The sequence below is a fragment of the Lissotriton helveticus genome, chromosome 2_1 (genome assembly GCF_964261635.1).
Source record: "Lissotriton helveticus chromosome 2_1, aLisHel1.1, whole genome shotgun sequence".
In the NCBI taxonomy this organism is placed as follows: domain Eukaryota; kingdom Metazoa; phylum Chordata; class Amphibia; order Caudata; family Salamandridae; genus Lissotriton; species Lissotriton helveticus.
Genome location: NC_136059.1, coordinates 1,789,009,173 through 1,789,029,669, shown reverse-complemented (window position 1 = coordinate 1,789,029,669; position 20,497 = coordinate 1,789,009,173). Strand labels below are relative to the sequence as shown.

The window sequence follows — 20,497 nt, the reverse complement described above, 5'->3', positions numbered from 1 at the left end:
CCCTCCGGTCGCCGAGCTCCATCTTTACACTCCCTCCCCTTCAAGCCTCACCTTGCCTGTTCCAATTAGCCTCAGGAAGCTGGGAAGTTAGAGGCACCAGGACTCTCAGAAACAAGCCTCCAAGGGCTTCAGCCCACCGAGGAATGTTCAGTGGGAATTCAAGGCCTGTCCAGCAGACTGCTGCTCACTTCTGGTAAAGGGCCCTCTTCACATTAAAGGGAGAGCACATTTTACCAAGCCCCCCCCCCTCGCCCCCCACATATCACTGATTAAATCAAGTAGATGGAAGGGATTTAAGTGAAATACTTTTATTAGAAAAATAAATTAATGCCTAAATAACCAGTCCCTTAAAAGGGCCTGCGATACCACTGGTTTTTATTAATATAAATAAAATATATATAATATGCGAGTTCCAACAATTTCATATCTGCCATGGTCCTAGAACAGAGCAACAAAACAGATTTCCACAGTGCAAAACAATAAATGTGTTAAAATCAGCAAAGCGCTCTCAGTTTTGCTTTGATTGCAGCCTCGTTAGCTCCTTTCACTGTAGCAACCTAAAAAAAAAAAAAAAAAAGTGAGAAAATAAGCTACTAGCTATTGTAGACACCAACATCACGGCTTAAGGACAGGACAAAACATCCTCGTCTCAAATGTGAAGTGTAAGCAAGAGTATAAAAACCCTTGTGATACTATAAAGAGATTAACAGTGCTCTTAGTAGCTCACTTCAACCAGGGGAGTGAGAGCAGGCAATTTTCTTTAGAGAAGACCATATTACAATCCCTCATGAAAAAATTGGTATGGTTAACATTTTTTAAAAAACAATACAATTGTAAACCTTGCTTTTTTCAATTTTTGTTCAGTCCTTACACATCCAAATGAGATCTGTAAAATTGATATTTTTCTAGTTCTCCGTGAAAGAAAGCAGTTTCTATTCATTTCCGGCCAAACCCAGCGGCCTCTGAACCATCCATCGAATCAAATTAGCAGAAGGGTACCTCAAATATACCTGCACTAGCCAACATTGCAGCTAAAGAGTCAAACCACAATACAGGTATTTTAATTTCCATTGCTTAGTGTGGCACTTGATTCCAGTTTTCTACAAGAAACAAAATGTTTCAGCTGATAGCAAAGTTCTTAATTTGCTGTCTAAAGAGCTTCAAATTCTGATAGAAAAGCAGAAAACCACACATACCTTCTTAAAATCCTTGATGAAAATGAAGGTGGGCATTGCTTCTATTCTGTATCTTTCGGCCAACTCCTGTTAGGAAGACACGACAATATAATTCAACACATTAGTTTAATGGTAGACGTAGTTCTAATTGAAATTACAGTTTTCCGGCAATGCCAGGCCTTCTACACACCCGGCGAAGCAAATCACGACTCCAGGAGTCACCATCTGCACCTGTAGCATGCCACAAGTTCAGATGCCGTTACCGCCGTACATTACATTAGGTTAATGGAGGTTGATGCTAATGCATCTTCGAAGTACATGTGTATATTGGCCATACATTTCAAAATCAAGTCGTGGAGACTGCCAAGTCAGCAAAGAAAAAGTGATTCAAATGCTCAGGTTGTAGAAGCTAAATTTAACCCTCTCGTTAATTCAGCCATTTGGCCATTCAGACAGTACCTGTGCAGGGCGACTAAAAAATAAATACAAAAATAAAGGTGCTTTTCGGAGAGTCAAAACTGCTCTGCTCAATTTGGGAATCCAGAGAAGAATAGTTCTAAACCAAGACCGCAAAAATGTTAAACTAAAAAGAAATTTAAGAAAACGCAACCCTACTTTGTTTTAGCCTGCGTCAGATCTCTGGCTAACACCAAGTTAATCCCTCCACCATCCTTTTCAATCGAAATTGACAGACTAACATGTTCACTTCTGAAATTCCATAGTAAACTATACTAATATACTACCCAAATAATTGAACAACATATCCACTACTCAAATTACTTCCATTTTTTTACTATACTGATTTTCAACAGTAATCCTTTATGGGTTCCGGAGTGGCGTGCTACTTGCCAGAACACCGCTTCAACACCCATCAGGGGTAAAAAGTGCTATATGAATGCAATTCTTTCTTCACCTTTTATCCGTCCACTATCCTTCTCACGCCAAGTAACTGACTGATATCCACCACTGAAATTACTTCATATTTCACCATATTAATTCACCACTAATCCTTTGTAGGCTTCCTGAATAGGGTGCGTCAACAAGCGCTATGAATACAAACCTTTGTCCTCCTCTATCCTTCTGCTATCATTCCAAATAACGGACTAACCTATCCACCACTTAAAATGTACTTGTATGTTTCACTATACTAATTAAACACTAATCCTCTATGGGTCCCGGAGTAGTGTGCTACTCGCTGAAAAAGCGCTTCGACGCCTCGTCAGGGGTAGTAAGCGCTATATAAATGCAATTAAAATAAAATACAGTATCAGTGTTAGGGGCTCAGTTTCACTTACCGGGTTGTCATCAACATCCACTTTCAGAAATATTACACCACGGTACTCCGTGCTGAACTTCTGCAGAAAGTATAAAATGAAAAACAAAGTTATGCACGTCATGGACACTCACACCTGCTAAGAAGCATGCATCAAGGCACACTATGCACTTCATACCTTTGAACATACGAATAAAACCATTTCATGTATGGCATTTAGTTACCGTCAAACACCAGCACGACGTAAGATACACACGGGACGAGTAAATAAATTTCAGAATACTAAGAAAGAAATGCAAGAGCTGATGCAGATTTAAGACTATCCGAAGTTCAACACGTAATCAGTTCAATAAAAAAAAAAAAAAAAAAAGCATGGCAATCAGACCACAGTAGAAATGGCCCTTTAAGGTGCAGCCTCTTTGTGCCTCTAGTTGTTAACAAATTAGTATTGAAGTTTGACTTTGGGCGCACTTAAACAATAGCATTTGCATCAATTGGGCCTCCTTGTCCAGCTCCAAGTACATGTGTGAAACGACCCTTCAGCTAGTACCTGGTGACGACCAATAACAGTGCACTACAGAGGACATGCCTATGAAGTGTAGAGTCAAGTCCTCTTTCTCTGATCAGTACTCAGTCCATAAGTGGGCTCTACCTTCTGGTGCTCCCCACTTGCAGAAGAGTAAAATGAAGGTTTCACAACGGAAAACATAAGTATGCGGTCCTGCAGGACACAGGAAGGACACCATTGGAAGTGCTGAAGAAGTGTTTGGAAATCTTGCTGCCTTAAATATCTACAGCACAAGAGCATGAAGGTTTGCGTCAATGTTGCAAGTGTTTGCTGAGAGAGCAAAAAGTCCTCGAAATACAGAATTTAAATTCAAAACATTGATAATTAGCATGTGAGGATAGATCTCTGCACCCATGTACTGCCGAATTCTTACAACCTTTCGGCTATGGATTGCAGTACCTCTTCCCTTCTATCCAAAACTCATCTTACCACCTTTTAATACAAGTAACTGTCACCACAACTAGTCTACGAAACAGCAGCCTCCAAGGTATGCTGCCATGAGTCTCAAAGGGTTTAAACAAACTGAGGACCTGGCAGATCATGGAGAACTGTCCTACTTGCATACAAAAAATAAAAAGTTTTTAAAATCCACTCATAAATGTGGCCATAAAAGCACAAAAAAATGGAAACAGCAGTGTGCGCCTTCTTACGAGAAGAGCAAGCATGGAGAATCTGATTAGATTCTTAAGAAAGCCCTCACTCGCCAACCTAGTTGGTGACATGCTTCATCATCAGCAAGGAGCCAGCTTGATGGTATCTTCACACTCCTACCCAGCTCCTAGTGTACAATATAGATACTGCAAACAGGGGGAGGGAGGTGCACTCAGAAGTAGCCAAAGCACCCCTTTTTGCTCCACCTTCAGGGGGCTTGTATTTGAGTATCCCCAAATTCCTGCACCATAGGTGAATAAAAGGTAACATTTCCCTTTATAGACTTCCAGTGAGGGGCAACAGGTTTTCAACAATGCATTTAGCCAAATTAAAAACTATAGCCCACCGAGCTGAAAAATGTGCTCCTAAACTTAGCGATAGGTCACCAATTACTCCTAGCATCCATAACTACTTCTAGATATGAAAAATCCTCAGTCTGGGCAACAGGATAACCATGCAGATGGGCACCCCTCATCGTATCATTTCTGGGCTTGCAAACCAGGATAAACATCTTCACTAGGTTGGTAACCAGGCTCAAAGTCCCCATAAAAAGGCAAACTCCTGGAAGCAACACGACTATTGGGTTTCTAGATAAGACATTATCCATGAACAATAAAGCTTAGACCTTTTTCCTGCCACTTGAAGGAGTGTCTGATACAGCATTTCAAAGTGCTGCACCAACGCCATTGACATACAAAAGAAACATTGTAGAAGCCAAGACAGCGCTGTCGCACCCCTCTCCCTAGTTTACAGCCATCTGGCCATTCACCAGACAGATATTAATGAAGGGCTCTTGAGAACTGCATCAGATTGTCCCCCACCCCAAGGTCAGATAAAACTTGCCATCGTCGTCGTCCCCCCCCCCCCCACAAGGGTTGAGAGACGGGTGAAAAAGTACTTTGATCCGCCTCAGCATGTAAAACAGTGCCTCCAGTGGACGGTGATGGTATACTAGCCCACCCCTTTACCCTCCTCGATTGCAGGTACCCCAAGATGGTTAGTCAGTGGCCAGGGGGAGAATCAGATGGCTTAATTTAGCTCGGATAGCCACCAGGTGGGTGTAAATCGGTTCAATCTTGCACTGAAATGGGGTCCTTACGATCTCTATAAAGGGTGTCTATCACCCTGTAGAATATCCTCTTCTGCCAACCCTTTGGTGAGCTTTGGAATGAGATTAGATACGCAGGGCCTCTTACACTTGGAGCTCGGACACTTCCTTTTGCCTGTGGCACCTGGCACTTAATCCGCTATATTGGTTTTCAGATTAGTCCCCTGGTGCTGATACTAATGAAGAGGCACCAGCAGGTATTGGCTCGGTTGCTTCAGCTTTGACTGCACATCTAGGACGGTACTTGCCACAACAGGTGTTTTGCACACCAAGCAGGACTGGTGCAGGGATTGGAAGGTCAGGAGAGCGGCGGATGGCGCTCCGCCAGCTCAGTGCCTTATGAGACTACCCCCACCGCCCGCTTTTAGTCCAGGAAAGCTCATGTTGCTCCAGAGGAGTAGGTCTTGCGCTTTACCATGTTAAACAGAAATCAACACTGGGGGATAAACAAAATAATAAATTTTAAAAAAGCGTGTTAACTGAGAGCAGGGCCACCCTTGCCAGAAGCACAAAGTCTAAAAGAAAGTAGCACGACGGTGGTCAGCGGCACTTTAGGGACAAGGTGCCAGCACCCAGTAATGATTCTGTGGAAAGAAAGTTTGCCATTTCTTTACTTGTTACTACAACCACTTTGTGTGAACTGTTCAAATTGAGCCTTCAAATGAGAACAAAATCAAGTCTTTGACATGTTTGTCAAGTGTGTGTTGGGGGGCGCGCACTTCCTCAGAACTGAAAGCGTGGTGGACAGAAACTCACTGGACGAGTGGGCAAGCAGCAGGTTATCTCCTGAATCAACAAACATTAGCAACACAATCGGTCTCGCATTTTTGAGTTACAGCTATTGACGTAAATGGCAATGTCTTTTAACCTTGTGTTATAGAGTGGATGTTTGTGGTTTGAGTGGGATTATGTGGATTGGAATGGTTAGTTGGGTAATGGTGTGGTGTGAATTTGTGTAAATGTTGCATGATGTCCAGTAGAAATGTGTTAATGTAATTTTGTGATGAACACAGTGGTGTAAAGTGGTGTATGGTGGCACTGCTTATATTGCAGTGCAATTGAGTGGAGCGGCACGAGTGGCGTAGAGTGGCATGGAGTGCAGTGAGACATCAGCAGTCTTTAAAAACCAAAAAGTATAAACTCAATCACTGGTTATAACTAAAATAAATGGCAATGCAAAACTAGTTATGGCTAAATTTATGCAGTTTCTCCTTGATGTTGCATGTTCGCTGGTCTAACCTGCATCCAGTCGAAGAATTGCATATTGGGACCCACAGTTAAGTTGGAGGATGCTGCGCTATAGGAAAGGTCTCAGAAAACTTGTGCTTTGTATGCTTAATTTGAGTGGAGAAGTAGGTGGTCGTGGGGAAGAAGGATGTGTTGCAGTGGTCATTGGACAGAACAGCCGACATCAGGCCTGGGGAATAAAGTGTTCGAGTCTCAGATGTTGTCTCAACAACATCCTGTGATTCTGAGCAAATCACTTCAGTGATATCAGTAAGGTCATCGGAAAAACGGTTATGTCAAAGTGCTTTCCCCTAGTTGTGGGCACTACCGAACACGAAGACTGCTTGTAACAAAAACAGTCTGTGTACACGTTCACTTGTAGGAGCCCGTGTGTCTCATTCAGTCTGCACCCCCTTTGAAGTCTGGGGTTCACAGCCAGGGCATTTCACTACTGAGGGGAGCTAAGAGATGCAGACCTTAACATTTCGAGCACATACAGAGGCTGCTGCTTCAGTGAGGAACGAATCCGGTCAGCTAAAAAGGTTTGCTTGGTGCGAGGTAAAGAAAGAGCTCAGACCTAAAAAGAACTTGTGCACTGAAGTAATACATGTTCAAATGTGGGCGTTACTGAAATGCGGAGGCAGAAAGCAAATGCTTTTACCCAAAAAAAAAAAAAATCACATGCTGCTCAAATGTGCTCCCTAGAAACCCAGGGTACTCCTATAAAAGTTTATAAACTCCAGCACTTTAACATACATGCCAACATTTCAGGAGAGCAAAGTGGGAGATAAAAAAAAATAAAAAAAAAATCAGAAGAATGGGGCTTTGAATCGGGTTACTGGCATGTATGGGCTTTGGAAGTGTGCTGCTGTAGGGTCGGACATTTGAAACGCAAATTCAGGTTTTTTTCTTACCTTTCAGAAGCATTGACCATAATGGCAGGCAGAGAGGGTGATGCAAGTGTTGGGCACTGGCCTGGCAGGTTGTTGGCAGTGCATGCACCCCCCCACCCCCCCGGTGGCAGCTCGGGCTGAAACAGCCCTGCCCCAGTACTTTGCAAGTCAGTCAGTCAGAATACTTTATTTCGATAAATCAATATCATAAAAAGACAATGGTATAGTACGAAGCATACATTATTTACACAGTTAAGAAAAATATTAGACCATTTAAGAATTTCCTAAAAATGTCATAAAATTTTATAAAATCACAATAAGAAGAATAAAAATTTCGCAAGTCTTTAAAAGACGATTCCCTTGCTAATGACCCTTTGTTGGTTTTTCACCCCTTCGAGAGCCCCTGCATCTCCACTCTTTGCTGGAAGAATTAGCACTATACACAATACCAAGCCCTGTCAGCTTAAACCCCGGAGGAATCTGGTTTTTGCTTGTAGGAATCGGGAGGCGGGAGACTAGCCTTCAAATCGGTAGTCTCACGCCTGAATCGGGAGGGTTGGCATGTATGCTCTAATGCTTGCTTTACTGTGATGGGGTAAACCCTTTAGCGTACGAGCAGAGAGGATCCACTGTGTCTTAAGAGTTACAATGCCTTTCAGATGAAACAAGTGAGGGGAACTAGAAAAAACACCATAAGAGGGGGGCAAATCGCCACCTGTGTTTTTTCTAGTTCCACAATATTCCCTAGACCATCCTGCCTATATTCGAATCAGGAACACTCTTTTCTTGATTATAGGAAGCAAGGGGGGTGGCCTGGCCCAGCCACCAACAGGTCCACCCTTGTCCCGGGAATGTCCTGTATTGCGGGAGAGCCATGCAGACTTGGAGTACCTTGTGGTCAACCCTTCGCTACCCATTGTGGCGCCACCAAGTGCAGTGGATTGTAGGGCTGCTGATCCCATTTATGGGGACTGGTGATGCCTTCGAGAGGTCGAAGCTCCCCATCAGATTCAGCAGGGCACAAAGCCAGACCCATTTGAAGTCCTTCACAAGGCCGGGGATGCCTTGATAACTGGGTCCCAACACATAGTATTAAAGAGGGGCTTACTTACCTGAAACACAGGTGCAATCATTCTGCATGGCCCACACCACGACGCAGTGAAGTCTATGACGACCAGCTTCGAATGGGACAGTGCAAGTATGTCATCAAACTGAGCCTGGAGAGAAGAAAAAAATAAAAATAAAAAATGAACACAACAGATTGTTAATGTAATCATTGAGAAATTAGAAAGACTTCTACCAATTACCTTTCTAGTTCATCTGGCCTATAGCAGCCATTACATGCCCGCCTCTAACCCTACACATATAAATGTAAAAATGTAAGTGTGTATACTTGTAAAGCGCACTATCACCTGAAAGGTATCTTGGCGCTGTATACCTCTGTGGAACCCTTCCTGGCTTTCCCTGTGAGATGCCCCCTTACTGGGCACCTCCAATGTGAAGCCAGGCATCCTAGCGCTTTCTGAGCCGTTGTGGAGATTAAGCAAGCTATTGCCCAGAGTTGCAGAGTGGGACCCATGATTAGATTAGGCACCTAGGCGAAAATTATCGAGTCCGTGGACATGGAGTCCAAGACCCTGCGCGTCGGGAATTGAACCCTGGTCCCAGGCCAGACCTCTGCCTCAGGGTCTGCCGCTCTAATCAGTGAGCCACACTTCTTCACATAGGGTGACCAGGCGTCCCCGTTTTACCAGGATGGTCCCTGTTTTTAATCAGCTGTCCCAAAAATATTCCAAGAAATTTAGCTAATTTCCCCGTTTTGGGAGAGGGTAGACTGAAAACGGTGGGAGTTTTTTTGTGTTTTACAAAGCAGGGATAGTTAGTAGTTGTTTCAAGAAAGCAATTTAATTAACAGGCAAGCTGCTGGGCTTAAAAAAATGAATTTTATGCATGTTCTCACGGCCTGTTCTGTAGTTCTCTGCCGAGGAGCACTCATCGCCTAAAGGAAAATTGTAGTCCTATTTTTGTGAAATGTCCCGGTTTTTGGCTTTAAAATTCTGGTCACCCTACCTACACAGCACTCACTAGCCAAGGTACATCTTTTGAGCTGCAAACAAGTGATATCAGGAAATAACCCTGGATTATTTTACATACGACTTTAACCCCAAGACAGATTGTTACCTGCAAGTTATAACAACGTACACTAGTTAGCATAAGGAACAAGGCCCTGGTGATATTCAATACAACGCGAATCTTTTACGAATTCACCTAGTGCTAAATTATGGCATTCCACCATGTGGTGCAATTACACCTGCAACATCTTTGCTTTTAAGAACGTATAACCAGAAAATAAGTTCTGGTTTGCAGCAGGTGTTCAGCACTACCCAAGGAGATGCATGTCAAGTTAAAATGAAACTTGTGAAAACTGAACATTTCTATGTGCCTTGCAGATTTTTCACTTAGTTATACAAAAGCAAATTAAGTGAGTTTTACACACCTATGTTTGGAACCTCGAAGTTGCATTGAGACTATTTTACATGCCACAATCATGATCCTCGGGTTAGGAATGTGCAGGGACCCATGACATGCATCCCTTGTTCTAGGCCGAGCTCCGATATCTGGAGTGTGCGGTTTATTACAGACTTCACGAGGTCTTCTGTAGAGAAGCAGATGTTAGGGAGGGCCTGAAGGAAACTGTGTAAATGCCACACTTGTGACGTATCTAATCAGTACTCGCCCATGGATGAGCGTGATGGGAACGTGTTTGTTAAGGAGCAAGGCCAGACCAACTTAACACAAAGCGCCTAGCAGCAGAGGGAAGGTCAAAAAGAGAAACACTTCAAGTTGGCCATTGTTAGACCTGACACCTTTTGGCGTGGTTCTTCCCCCATCTTTTTGCCTCTGACTCATGTGTTTTGATGCTGTGCTGGATTTCGTTTTTGCTGATTTAGATGCTTTGGACACTCTGCCACTGCTGATCAGTGTCAGAGTATAAGTGCTCCCTCTGTAAATTGTGATATTGATTGGCATATTTGTATCACCACGAAGTCCCTAGTAAAGTGCACTGTGTGTGCCAGGGCTGGTGATGACAAATGCTACTAGTGGGCCTGCAGCGCAGATTGCGCCACCCACATGAGTAGCTTTAAAATGGTGACTCAGGCCTGCCAGCGCAGAGCCTGTGTGCAGTCAGTGACTGCCATGTCAGCCTGGCCAGTGTCCCCACTGGCTAGGCCTAACCCTTCCCTGTCTGTGCACATCAGTCACCCCTATGGAAGGCTCAAGGTACCCCCCCTGGGCAGGGTGCAGTGTATGGATAAGGTAGAGCATGTACTAGTGCAGGTCACATGCTCTGGTAGTGGGCTGCAGCCATCTTATGTGCTCACTGCTGTAAGGCTATCTTGCTCCATAGAGTAACAGGGAGGAGGCTGGGCCCATGTGATACCAGCCTATCTTCCCATAGGAACAAGATGGGACATAAGTGAAGGATATCCCTGAACTCAGAATTTAATGACACATCTTTTAGTGAAGGGTGTTTTTAAATCCTGTGTTGGAGAATAGCACTTTTAGAAAGTGGCTGTTCTCTTGTCTAAACCTTTCTGTGTGCCTGGGTTTGTGGAATGCCTGCCTGGTCTGGATGTGACAGGGGGGGGCTGCAGAGCCCCAGAGGAGAGGGTCGGAGCCATCCCGGGGATGAAAGGGCACATCTGCCTGCCTGGGAGGTGGGAGGAAGGAATGCCTGATATGTGCTGGGCTGTGCTGGCCTGCCTCCCACTGCTAGCCCCCTCCTGATGGTCAACGGACACCTCTGGCCCTGAAGCTGACAGGAAGAAGAAAACCAGAGACACCTCAGTGCTCCGCAACCCCCAGAACTGGTTTAGACTGGACCAAGGGCCTCCATGCACAAAGACTTCAAAGAACTTCAAAGACATTGAGGGGTATAAGGAAAGGACCCCTGACTACAGAAGTTAGATTCTGAAATTCTGCAACCAAGAAGGAACCTCGGCTGGAAGGAGGACGGCTAGAGAACCAAAGGAAGATTGCCTTGCTGTGTGCTCTAAGGGCTGCCCTGTTCTACTGTCTACCTGGAAGCTGAGGAGAAGAAAGGGGCTTTGCTGTGTGCTGTGACCCTGCCTACTTGAAAGTGCCAAGACTCTGCTGTGTGCTGTGTCTACAACTGAATCTCCAAGGGCCTGAGAAGAGCTGGCCTCCTGTTGGGAACCCAGGACTAAAGGTTCCTAAAGCTATCCCAGAAAACGGCTGAAAAATCGTGCTGTTGGGACCCGAGACGCGTGGTGCTGGACTGCGGAGCGTGAGGAAGGGATCGGTGTGCTCATCGGCACATTAACCGTGAGGGTCGGAGGCTTGTGGAGCCTCCCCTCGTGAAATCCGCTCCCAGGTGGTGGCAAGGTCGAGAGGGGGGTCTAGTCGAGACCAGCGCCCTTGAAAACCCTTTGCCGCCAAATCACCACCGTGGCCCGGGGCCAGGAAAACCCCCCGCAACTTGCTCCGAGATCCAGGAGCTGCCGCGGCAAAGAACGAAGCCGCCGCGCTCCCATTGGTGGAGGGAGCCGAGCCCCCTCACCAACGCCGCGACGGGATTGGCCCGTGCGGCGCAGCGTCATCAGCAGGATCGGGCCGTGATTGGCCCGCGGAGCATAGCTTCATCGGCGAGGCCGCGCTGCCATTGGTTGGCGGCCTCGCGCTCAGAGGGGCTCGTCTGGAGAGCCGCGACGGTATTGGCTGCCTCGACTGAAGCTGCCGAGGAGCCGGGAGATCACCGCCGGGACCGGGGAAGAGACCTGACCCCGCCGAGGGACTTGGAAGCGTCCCGCACCCCTGGCCAGCCATCCCCCCACCAGGTGAGCCTCACCGCCTCCCCCGCCGCTCGTTGGATTGTCGAGAGCGGGCGGGAGAGGAAAGGGGACCGGCCGGGGCGGGGACGCGTGCAATCTGCACGGCCGGTGCGCCTGAGTTTTAAGGAGGCGCGAGGCTGCACCTGGGACGAGAAAGAGTCCCCGAGCCTCGCGCAGAAGCGCATTGACAGCGCTTGAAGCCCCGAGGTGGGGGCCAAAGGGGGCATCGTGTTTATTGCTCGTTTTTAGAGCAGATCGAAGAGAAACCAGGGGCATTATTTTTAGACCCCTGATTTGAGAGACTTGAGACTATTTCCTTTTTCTTCTTTGATTCTGAGAACTGCCTATTTACAAGAACCATTAAGAATTAAGTGCAACCATTAAGATGAAATGCTATGTTGTCTAAAGAAGTGATTATCGTGCAACTGCTTCATTTACATGCTGAAACTAGATAAAGCTATATATTTTTATAAAATATACTTACCTGTGTGGTCTCAGTTTGTGGTGGATTGGGGATTATTGTTGTGTTAAGTGCAAATGTTATCCACATTGCCTCTGTTTAGCCTAGACTGCTCGCGCCATGCTACCTAGAGGGTGAGCAGGGGTTATCTCAGAGGGTTATTCCATCGCCCTGACCGGAACCAGGGGTCCCTACTTGGGCTAAGGTACTTACCTCTGCCAACCGGAGACTCCCGGTTCTAACATTGGTGGCTCGCGGTGCGGATTTTGAACTAATAATTGCACTTGACCTGCAGTGATTTCTTGTACATCACTAGTCTAGTTTAGCAGAACAGGTTGCGCAAGATTTTTTCTTTTTGGTGAAACCTTTTTAGTTGAAAAAGGGTAGGAAGCATCATGTCTCAGAAAGCGCCAAGCGTGAATGGAGACGTGGAAGTGGAATTTGAATTCCAGGAGTTGTTAACCTATAACAAGGAGCAACTGAGAAAAGTCTGCAAACAGCTTGAATGCCCAGTGAGGGGCGGCGCAAATAAGGAAGAGCTACGGACAGCTCTGAGGGCCTGGTGGGAGGCCAAACATGGTGAACCAGAAGCTACTATTGGAGAGGTTGGCGCACAGGAGATTGTTTTTCTGCCTAGTGATTTGCCATTGGCGAAGCCAGCGTCTAGGGCCGGCAGCACCCACTCCAGTAGGATTATTTCTCCAGAGGAGGTGGAGGAGAATCAGAGAGCTAGGGCCCATGAGATTGAGCTTTTGAAGCTCAGAGCGGAAGCCGACGAGAAGAGACTGCGCCTAGAAGTTGAGAAAGAAGCGCAGGAGAGAGCGGCGCAGGAGAGAAGACATACTCTCGCTTTGGAGGAAAAGAAGCTCCAATTGGCTCATGAGAGGAGCATGAAGGAGGTGGACTTCAAATATAAAGAGAGGGTGTCCAGTTCTAATGGTGGCATCGCACAACCAGTACAGGCGGGTAAGGTATACATACCAAAGGATCTGGTACAGAATTAGAGGGGTGAGGATATTTATGCGTGGTTCAGAGCGTATGAACTTGCCTTAAAGATGAATGAGGTGCCTGAGAAGAATTGGGGAGCAGGATTGTGGAAGCATTTTGAGGCCTCTGGGAGGGATGTTTTGGCACCCTTGGAAGCAAAGGATGCTTTATCCTACTTCGCCATGAAGGAGGCTTTGTGACTCAGGTATGGGCTCACTGCTGAACAGTACCGCCAGAAGTTTAGGAACTTCAAGAAGCTTGATTCAAGTTCTTGGGTGGAGTGTGTGTGAGCATGTACACGCGTGCACTGGAAGGTTGGATGAAGGGCAGCAAAGTTACTGATTATGTGGGGTTGTGTCACTTGATTAGTAGGGAGCACTTAAGCAGTTTATGTGTCCCAGAGCTGCGCCAGCATCTTTTGGATAGTAAGTTAACTGATCCCAGTGAGCTTGCTAAAGAGGCGGACCGGTGGACTAGCACCAGGGTCCACAAGGGGGTGGTAAGTACCCCAGCCAAAGGTGGACAGGGTCCCCAGCAGAAGAGTGGGGGGGGCACGGGTAATCAAAAGGAGTCTTCTAAAGGGCCCCAAAGTAGTTCCCAGGAGAAGGTGTCTCAACCCCCCAAGCCTAAGAAGTCCTGGCCCCATAAGGGCCCGCAGGACAAGAAGACCCTCACTTGCTATGCATGTAGGGAGGTGGGGCACATTGCTCCAAACTGTCCAAAGAAGAAATCAGCACCCACTGGTGCTCCAGCTCCAGCTCCGGCGTTAGCCAGTGTAGCTTTGGGAGGGGATTTGATTTCTAGTGGGGAGAAGGGGTTAGCATTGATGACCCTTGTCTCTCTAGGGGACCAAGAGATGGCCCAGGAAACCTTGCTGCCCCAAAACACTAAGAAATACGGGCAGAAGGTGACCATCAATGGACAGGTGGTGGAGGCTCTGAGAGACACAGGGGCCAGCGTGACATCTGTCAGGTGTCGGTGGGTGTCTGAAGAGCAAATTGTTCCCCAGGTACTCCGGCCTGTGGTGGCAGCTGACAGTTCAGTGCGCTACTGCAAGTTGGCAAAAGTTCCATTTGAATGGGGAGGAGTCTCCGGTATTTTGGAGATTGAAGTAAGTGATGCCTTGCCTGTAGATTGTCTATTAGGTAATGACCTGGAGAGCTCCCCATGGAAGGAGGTGGAGCACAGGACTCACTTGGAGATGTTGGGTTTGCCTGCGTGGATCTGTGTGTCCACCCGTGCAATGACAGCCAGAGAGGGCGGTCTAGCAGAACTGGAGCCTGGAACAATGGCCCAGGGACCTGCCAAGAGAGGAAGGGGTAGAGGGCGCGGGAAACCGGCCCCCACTGTTCCCACGGTCCAGGAGGAGGCAGACCCAGAGGGGGATGCCCTGGAACCTACAGGGGAGCAGGTGGCCGAACTAGGGGAATTGCCTGAGCTGTCCCAGTGGCAGCAAGAGGGTGGTCCCTCCAGGGAGGAATTCTGCCAGGCTCAGAAGGAGTGCCCTTCTCTCATTGGTGTGCGGCAGCGGGCTGCAGACCAGGCCGCAGGCCTGGGGTCCAAGGAGCATTTGATCTACTGGGAGAATAACTTACTTTATAGTGAGCCTAAGTTCGCTGAGCCCGGTGCAGCCCGTGTGCTGGTGGTACCGGAGCGCTTCAGGAACTTCTTACTGGGTCTGGCTCATGACGTGCCTCTCGCAGGACACCTGGGGCAAGACAAGACCTATCACAGGCTTGTCACCCATTTCTACTGGCCCCAGATGAAGACGCACGTCTCTGCCTTTTGTAAATCTTGCCAGACTTGTCAGGCCAGTGGCAAGAGTGGAGGGAAGCGCGTGGCCCCCCTCCAACCCTTTCCCGTGGTGAGCACCCCTTTTGAGCGGGTGGGCATGGACATCGTGGGGCCCCTGGATCCCAAGACAGCCCTAGGCAACAGGTTTATCCTGGTCTTGGTGGACCATGCCACTCGGTACCCGGAAGCCCTTCCGCTCAGGACAGTCACCGCCCCAGTGGTGGGCCGTGCCCTGATGGGGATCTTTTCCCGGGTGGGATTTCCGAAGGAGGTCGTTTCGGACCGAGGGACAAACTTCATTTCTAAGTATATGAAGTCCCTGTGGAGTGAGTGTGGGGTGACATACAAATTCACCACTCCTTACCACCCTCAAGGAAATGGTTTGGTTGAGAGATTCAACCGCACATTGAAGGGCATGATTATGGGCCTGGAAGAGCCCATGAGGCGGAAATGGGATGTCCTGTTGCCATGCCTGTTTGCCTACAGGGAGGTGCCTCAGAAATCCTTAGGGTTCAGTCCCTTTGAGTTGCTGTATGGCCACCCTGTCAGAGGGCCTCTGGCTCTGGTGAAAGAGGGGTGGGAGAAATCCCGTGGGAAAACCCCTCAGGATGTGTTCAGCTATGTGCTGGCCATTCGTAACCAGACCAAGCGCTTCAGGAAGCTCGCTCAAGAGAACCTGGAGGCTAGCCAGGAGGAAATGAAGAGGTGGTATGACCAGAACACTTCTCTGGTTGAGTTCCAACCTGGTCAGAAGGTGTGGGTGATGGCGCCAGTGGAGCCTTGTGCGCTCCGCGACAAGTGGTCTGGGCCATATGAGGTGGTGGAGCGCAAGAGCGAGGTTACCTATTTGGTTAACCTGAAGACTCCCAGGCAGCCCCTGAGAGTGCTACATGTGAACCGCCTCAAACTCCACTTTGAAAGAACTGAAGTGACTATGCTCATGGCTACAGATGTTGGAGGGGAGGAAGATAGTGATCCTCTCCCTGACCTCCTGGCAGTCAAGGAGCAAGATGGGTCAGTGGATGGTGTGGTCCTCTCCCCCACCCTGACCCCAGAACAGCAGGAGGACTGTCGCCAAGTCTTGGGTCAGTTCGCCCCACTGTTCTCCCTGACCCCAGGTGTCACCAAGTGGTGCGTCCACGACGTGGACACTGGAGACAGCATGCCTGTGAAACAGAAGTTTTACAGGGTGGCTGACAAGGTCAGAGCTAGCATCAAGGAAGAAGTTTCCAAGATGTTGGCGCTTGGGGTTATTGAGCCCTCCAGCAGCCCCTGGGCTAGCCCAGTGGTCTTAGTGCCTAAGAAAGCTGCTACCCCCGGTGGCACCCCAGAACTTCAGTTCTGCGTGGACTACCGTGGGCTCAATGCGGTCACCAAGACTGACGCGCACCCCATCCCCAGAGCTGACGAGCTGGTGGATCGGTTGGGAGCTGCCCAGTACCTGAGTACTTTTGATTTGACTTCAGGGTACTGGCAGATTGCCTTAACTGACGGGGCAAAGGAGAGGTCAGCATTTTCAACGCCAGAAGGACACTTCCAGTTTCGTGTCATGCCCTTTGGGTTGAAAAATGCCCCCGCCACATTTCAGAGATTGGTCAACCAGGTACTGGCAGGGCTGGAGCAATTCAGCGCAGCCTACCTGGATGACATTGCGGTGTTCAGCTCCACTTGGGAGGAGCACCTGCAACACCTCACTGAAGTGTTGAAGGCTCTGCAGAAGGCAGGCCTCACTATCAAGGCCAGTAAATGCCAGATAGGGCAGGGATCTGTGGTGTACTTGGGACACCAGGTGGGGAGCGGCAAGGTGGCGCCCCTACAGGCAAAAATTGATACCATTCTGGCTTGGGAACCCCCCACGACCCAGACTGAGGTGAGAGCCTTTCTAGGTCTCACCGGGTATTACAGACGGTTTGTCAAAGGCTATGGCACCATTGTGGCCCCTTTGACAGAGCTGACATCTAGGAATCAGCCCAGGAAAGTGAATTGGACTGAGGCCTGTCAAACTGCTTTTGACACCCTCAAAACTGCCATGTGCACAGCACCGGTGCTTAAGGCACCTGACTTTTCCAGTGAGTTCATTGTGCAAACTGACGCTTCAGAGCAAGGCGTGGGAGCAGTACTCTCACAGATCAATGATGAGGGAGGAGACCAACCTGTGGCTTTCATTAGCCGGAGGCTAATCCCCAGGGAACAGAAATGGAGTGCCATTGAAAGAGAAGCTTTCGCTGTGGTCTGGGCTCTGAAGAAGCTGAGGCCCTACCTGTTTGGGACTCACTTCCGTGTTCAGACCGACCACAGGCCCCTCAGATGGTTAATGCAGATGAGGGGTGAGAATCCAAAATTGTTGAGGTGGTCCATTTCCCTACAGGGGATGGATTTTACGGTGGAGCACCGCCCTGGTACAGAACACGCCAATGCGGACGGTCTGTCCAGATTCTTCCGCCTTAGTGAAGAGGACTCCCAAGAGGTTGGGTAGTTCTCCCCACTTTCAGCTGGAGGGGACACGTGTTAGACCTGACACCTTTTGGCGTGGTTCTTCCCCCATCTTTTTGCCTCTGACTCATGTGTTTTGATGCTGTGCTGGATTTCGTTTTTGCTGATTTAGATGCTTTGGACACTCTGCCACTGCTGATCAGTAGGTTTCAAAAAGAAGGGAGGCAAAAGGACACCATTTACCACTCAAGATGGTGGAAGGTCCAGTAACAGCTTAGTGTCTGTACAGAGTACTCGAGAGTCAAAGCAACCCCTTTTGGTTTGACTGCTGATCAGTGTCAGAGTATAAGTGCTCCCTCTGTAAATTGTGATATTGATTGGCATATTTGTATCACCACGAAGTCCCTAGTAAAGTGCACTGTGTGTGCCAGGGCTGGTGATGACAAATGCTACTAGTGGGCCTGCAGCGCAGATTGCGCCACCCACATGAGTAGCTTTAAAATGGTGACTCAGGCCTGCCAGCGCAGAGCCTGTGTGCAGTCAGTGACTGCCATGTCAGCCTGGCCAGTGTCCCCACTGGCTAGGCCTAACCCTTCCCTGTCTGTGCACATCAATCACCCCTATGGAAGGCTCAAGGTACCCCCCCTGGGCAGGGTGCAGTGTATGGATAAGGTAGAGCATGTACTAGTGCAGGTCACATGCTCTGGTAGTGGGCTGCAGCCATCTTATGTGCTCACTGCTGTAAGGCTATCTTGCTCCATAGAGTAACAGGGAGGAGGCTGGGCCCATGTGATACCAGCCTATCTTCCCATAGGAACAAGATGGGACATAAGTGAAGGATATCCCTGAACTCAGAATTTAATGACACATCTTTTAGTGAAGGGTGTTTTTAAATCCTGTGTTGGAGAATAGCACTTTTAGAAAGTGGCTGTTCTCTCGTCTAAACCTTTCTGTGTGCCTGGGTTTGTGGAATGCCTGCCTGGTCTGGATGTGACAGGGGGGGCTGCAGAGCCCCAGAGGAGAGGGTCGGAGCCATCCCGGGGATGAAAGGGCACATCTGCCTGCCTGGGAGGTGGGAGGAAGGAATGCCTGATAAGTGCTGGGCTGTGCTGGCCTGCCTCCCACTGCTAGCCCCCTCTGGATGGTCAACGGACACCTCTGGCCCTGAAGCTGACAGGAAGAAGAAAACCAGAGACACCTCAGTGCTCCGCAACCCCCAGAACTGGTTTAGACTGGACCAAGGGCCTCCATGCACAAAGACTTCAAAGAACTTCAAAGGGGTATAAGGAAAGGACCCATGACTACAGAAGTTAGATTCTGAAATTCTGCAACCAAGAAGGAACCTCGGCTGGAAGGAGGACGGCTAGAGAACCAAAGGAAGATTGCCTTGCTGTGTGCTCTAAGGGCTGCCCTGTTCTACTGTCTACCTGGAAGCGGAGGAGAAGAAAGGGTCTTTGCTGTGTGCTGTGACCCTGCCTACTTGAAACTGCCAAGACTCTGCTGTGTGCTGTGTCTACAACTGAATCTCCAAGGGCCTGAGAAGAGCTGGCCTCCTGTTGGGAACCCAGGACTAAAGGTTCCTAAAGCTATCCCAGAAAACGGCTGAAAAATCGTGCTGTTGGGACCCGAGACGCGTGGTGCTGGACTGCAGAGCGTGAGGAAGGGATCGGTGTGCTCATCGGCACATTAACCGTGAGGGTCGGAGGCTCGTGAAATCCGCTCCCAGGTGGTGGCAAGGTCGAGAGGGGGGTCTAGTCGAGACCAGCGCCCTTGAAAACCCTTTGCCGCCAAATCACCACCGCGGCCCGGGGCCAGGAAAACCCCCCGCAACTTGCTCCGAGATCCAGGAGCTGCCGAGGTGAAGAACGAAGCCGCCGCGCTCCCATTGGTGGAGGGAGCCGAGCCCCCTCACTAACGCCGCGACGGGATTGGCCCGTGCGGCGCAGCGTCATCAGCAGGATCGGGCCGTGATTGGCCCGCGGAGCGTAGCGTCATCGGCGAGGCCGCGCTGCCATTGGTTGGCGGCCTCGCGCTCAGAGGGGCTCGTCTGGAGAGCCGCGACGGTATTGGCTGCCTCGACTGAAGCTGCCGAGGAGCCGGGAGATCACCGCCGGGACCGGGGAAGAGACCTGACCCCGCCGAGGGACTTGGAAGCGTCCCGCACCCCTGGCCAGCCGTCCCCCCACCAGGTGAGCCTCACCGCCTCCCCCGCCGCTCGTTGGATTGTCGAGAGCGGGCGGGAGAGGAAAGGGGACCGGCCGGGGCGGGGACGCGTGCAATCTGCACGGCCGGCGCGCCTGAGTTTCAAGGAGGCGCGAGGCTGCACCTGGGACGAGAGAGAGTCCCCGAGCCTCGCGCGACAGCGCTTGAAGCCCCGAGGTGGGGGCCAAAGGGGGCATTGTGTTTATTGCTCGTTTTTAGAGCGGATCTAAGAGAAACCAGGGGCATTATTTTTAGACCCCTGATTTGAGAGACTTGAGACTATTTCCTTTTTCTTCTTTGATTCTGAGAACTGCCTATTTACAAGAACCATTAAGAATTAAGTGCAACCATTAAGATAAAATGCTATGTTGTCCAAAGAAGTAATTATCGTGCAACTGCTTCATTTACATGCTGAAACTAGATAAAGCTATATATTTTTATAAAATATACTTACCTGTGTGGTCTCAGTTTGTGGTGGATTGGGGATTATTGTTGTGTTAAGTGCAAATGTTATCCACATTGCCTCTGTTTAGCCTAGATTGCTCGCGCCATGCTACCTAGAGTGTGAGCAGGGGTTATCTCAGAGAGTTATTCCGTCGCCCTGACCGGAACCAGGGGTCCCTACTTGGGCTAAGGTACTTACCTCTGCCAACCGGAGACTCCCGGTTCTAACAGCCATTGACTGGCATAATATCAAACTATTAGCCACACAGGACAATTAGAACAGTTACATTAACTTAATCACCTGCGGAGACTGCAACCCAAACGCCCAATGTGCCTGAAACTGACTGGAGTGTCACAAACACAGCTAGGACCATGAAGATGTGGTTTATTACGCGCTCACGATCCCATTGGCTAAAAGCCCAAAACTAG

At 49.0% G+C, this 20,497-nt stretch overlaps 1 protein-coding gene across 1 annotated transcript; it reads right to left on the bottom strand.

The window, feature by feature from the left end:
* Positions 1-397: 397 nt before the first annotated feature.
* LOC144819929 (thioredoxin-like) lies at positions 398-8,189 on the bottom strand. The gene is made up of 4 exons (XM_078677631.1): positions 8,008-8,189; positions 2,471-2,530; positions 1,197-1,262; positions 398-557 (listed from the first exon to the last, which is right to left on the bottom strand). Exons 1-4 carry the CDS (start codon positions 8,170-8,172, stop codon positions 495-497), a joined length of 354 nt encoding a protein of 117 aa, XP_078533757.1. The 5' UTR covers positions 8,173-8,189; the 3' UTR covers positions 398-494.
* Between the last annotated feature and the right edge of the window lie 12,308 nt (positions 8,190-20,497).

What these genes read in the sequence shown, in the direction of transcription:
- LOC144819929 (XM_078677631.1), bottom strand. Translation starts at nt 8,172, where the DNA reads ATGATTACATTAACAATCTGTTGTGTTCATTTTTTATTTTTATTTTTT. An exon ending in TGATTGCACCTGTGTTTCAG is followed by an intron (nt 2,531 to 8,007) that starts GTAAGTAAGCCC and finishes TACTTTCTGCAG; the next exon opens with AAGTTCAGCACGGAGTACCG. An exon ending in TCATCAAGGATTTTAAGAAG is followed by an intron (nt 558 to 1,196) that starts GTATGTGTGGTT and finishes TTTTTTTTTTAG; the next exon opens with GTTGCTACAGTGAAAGGAGC.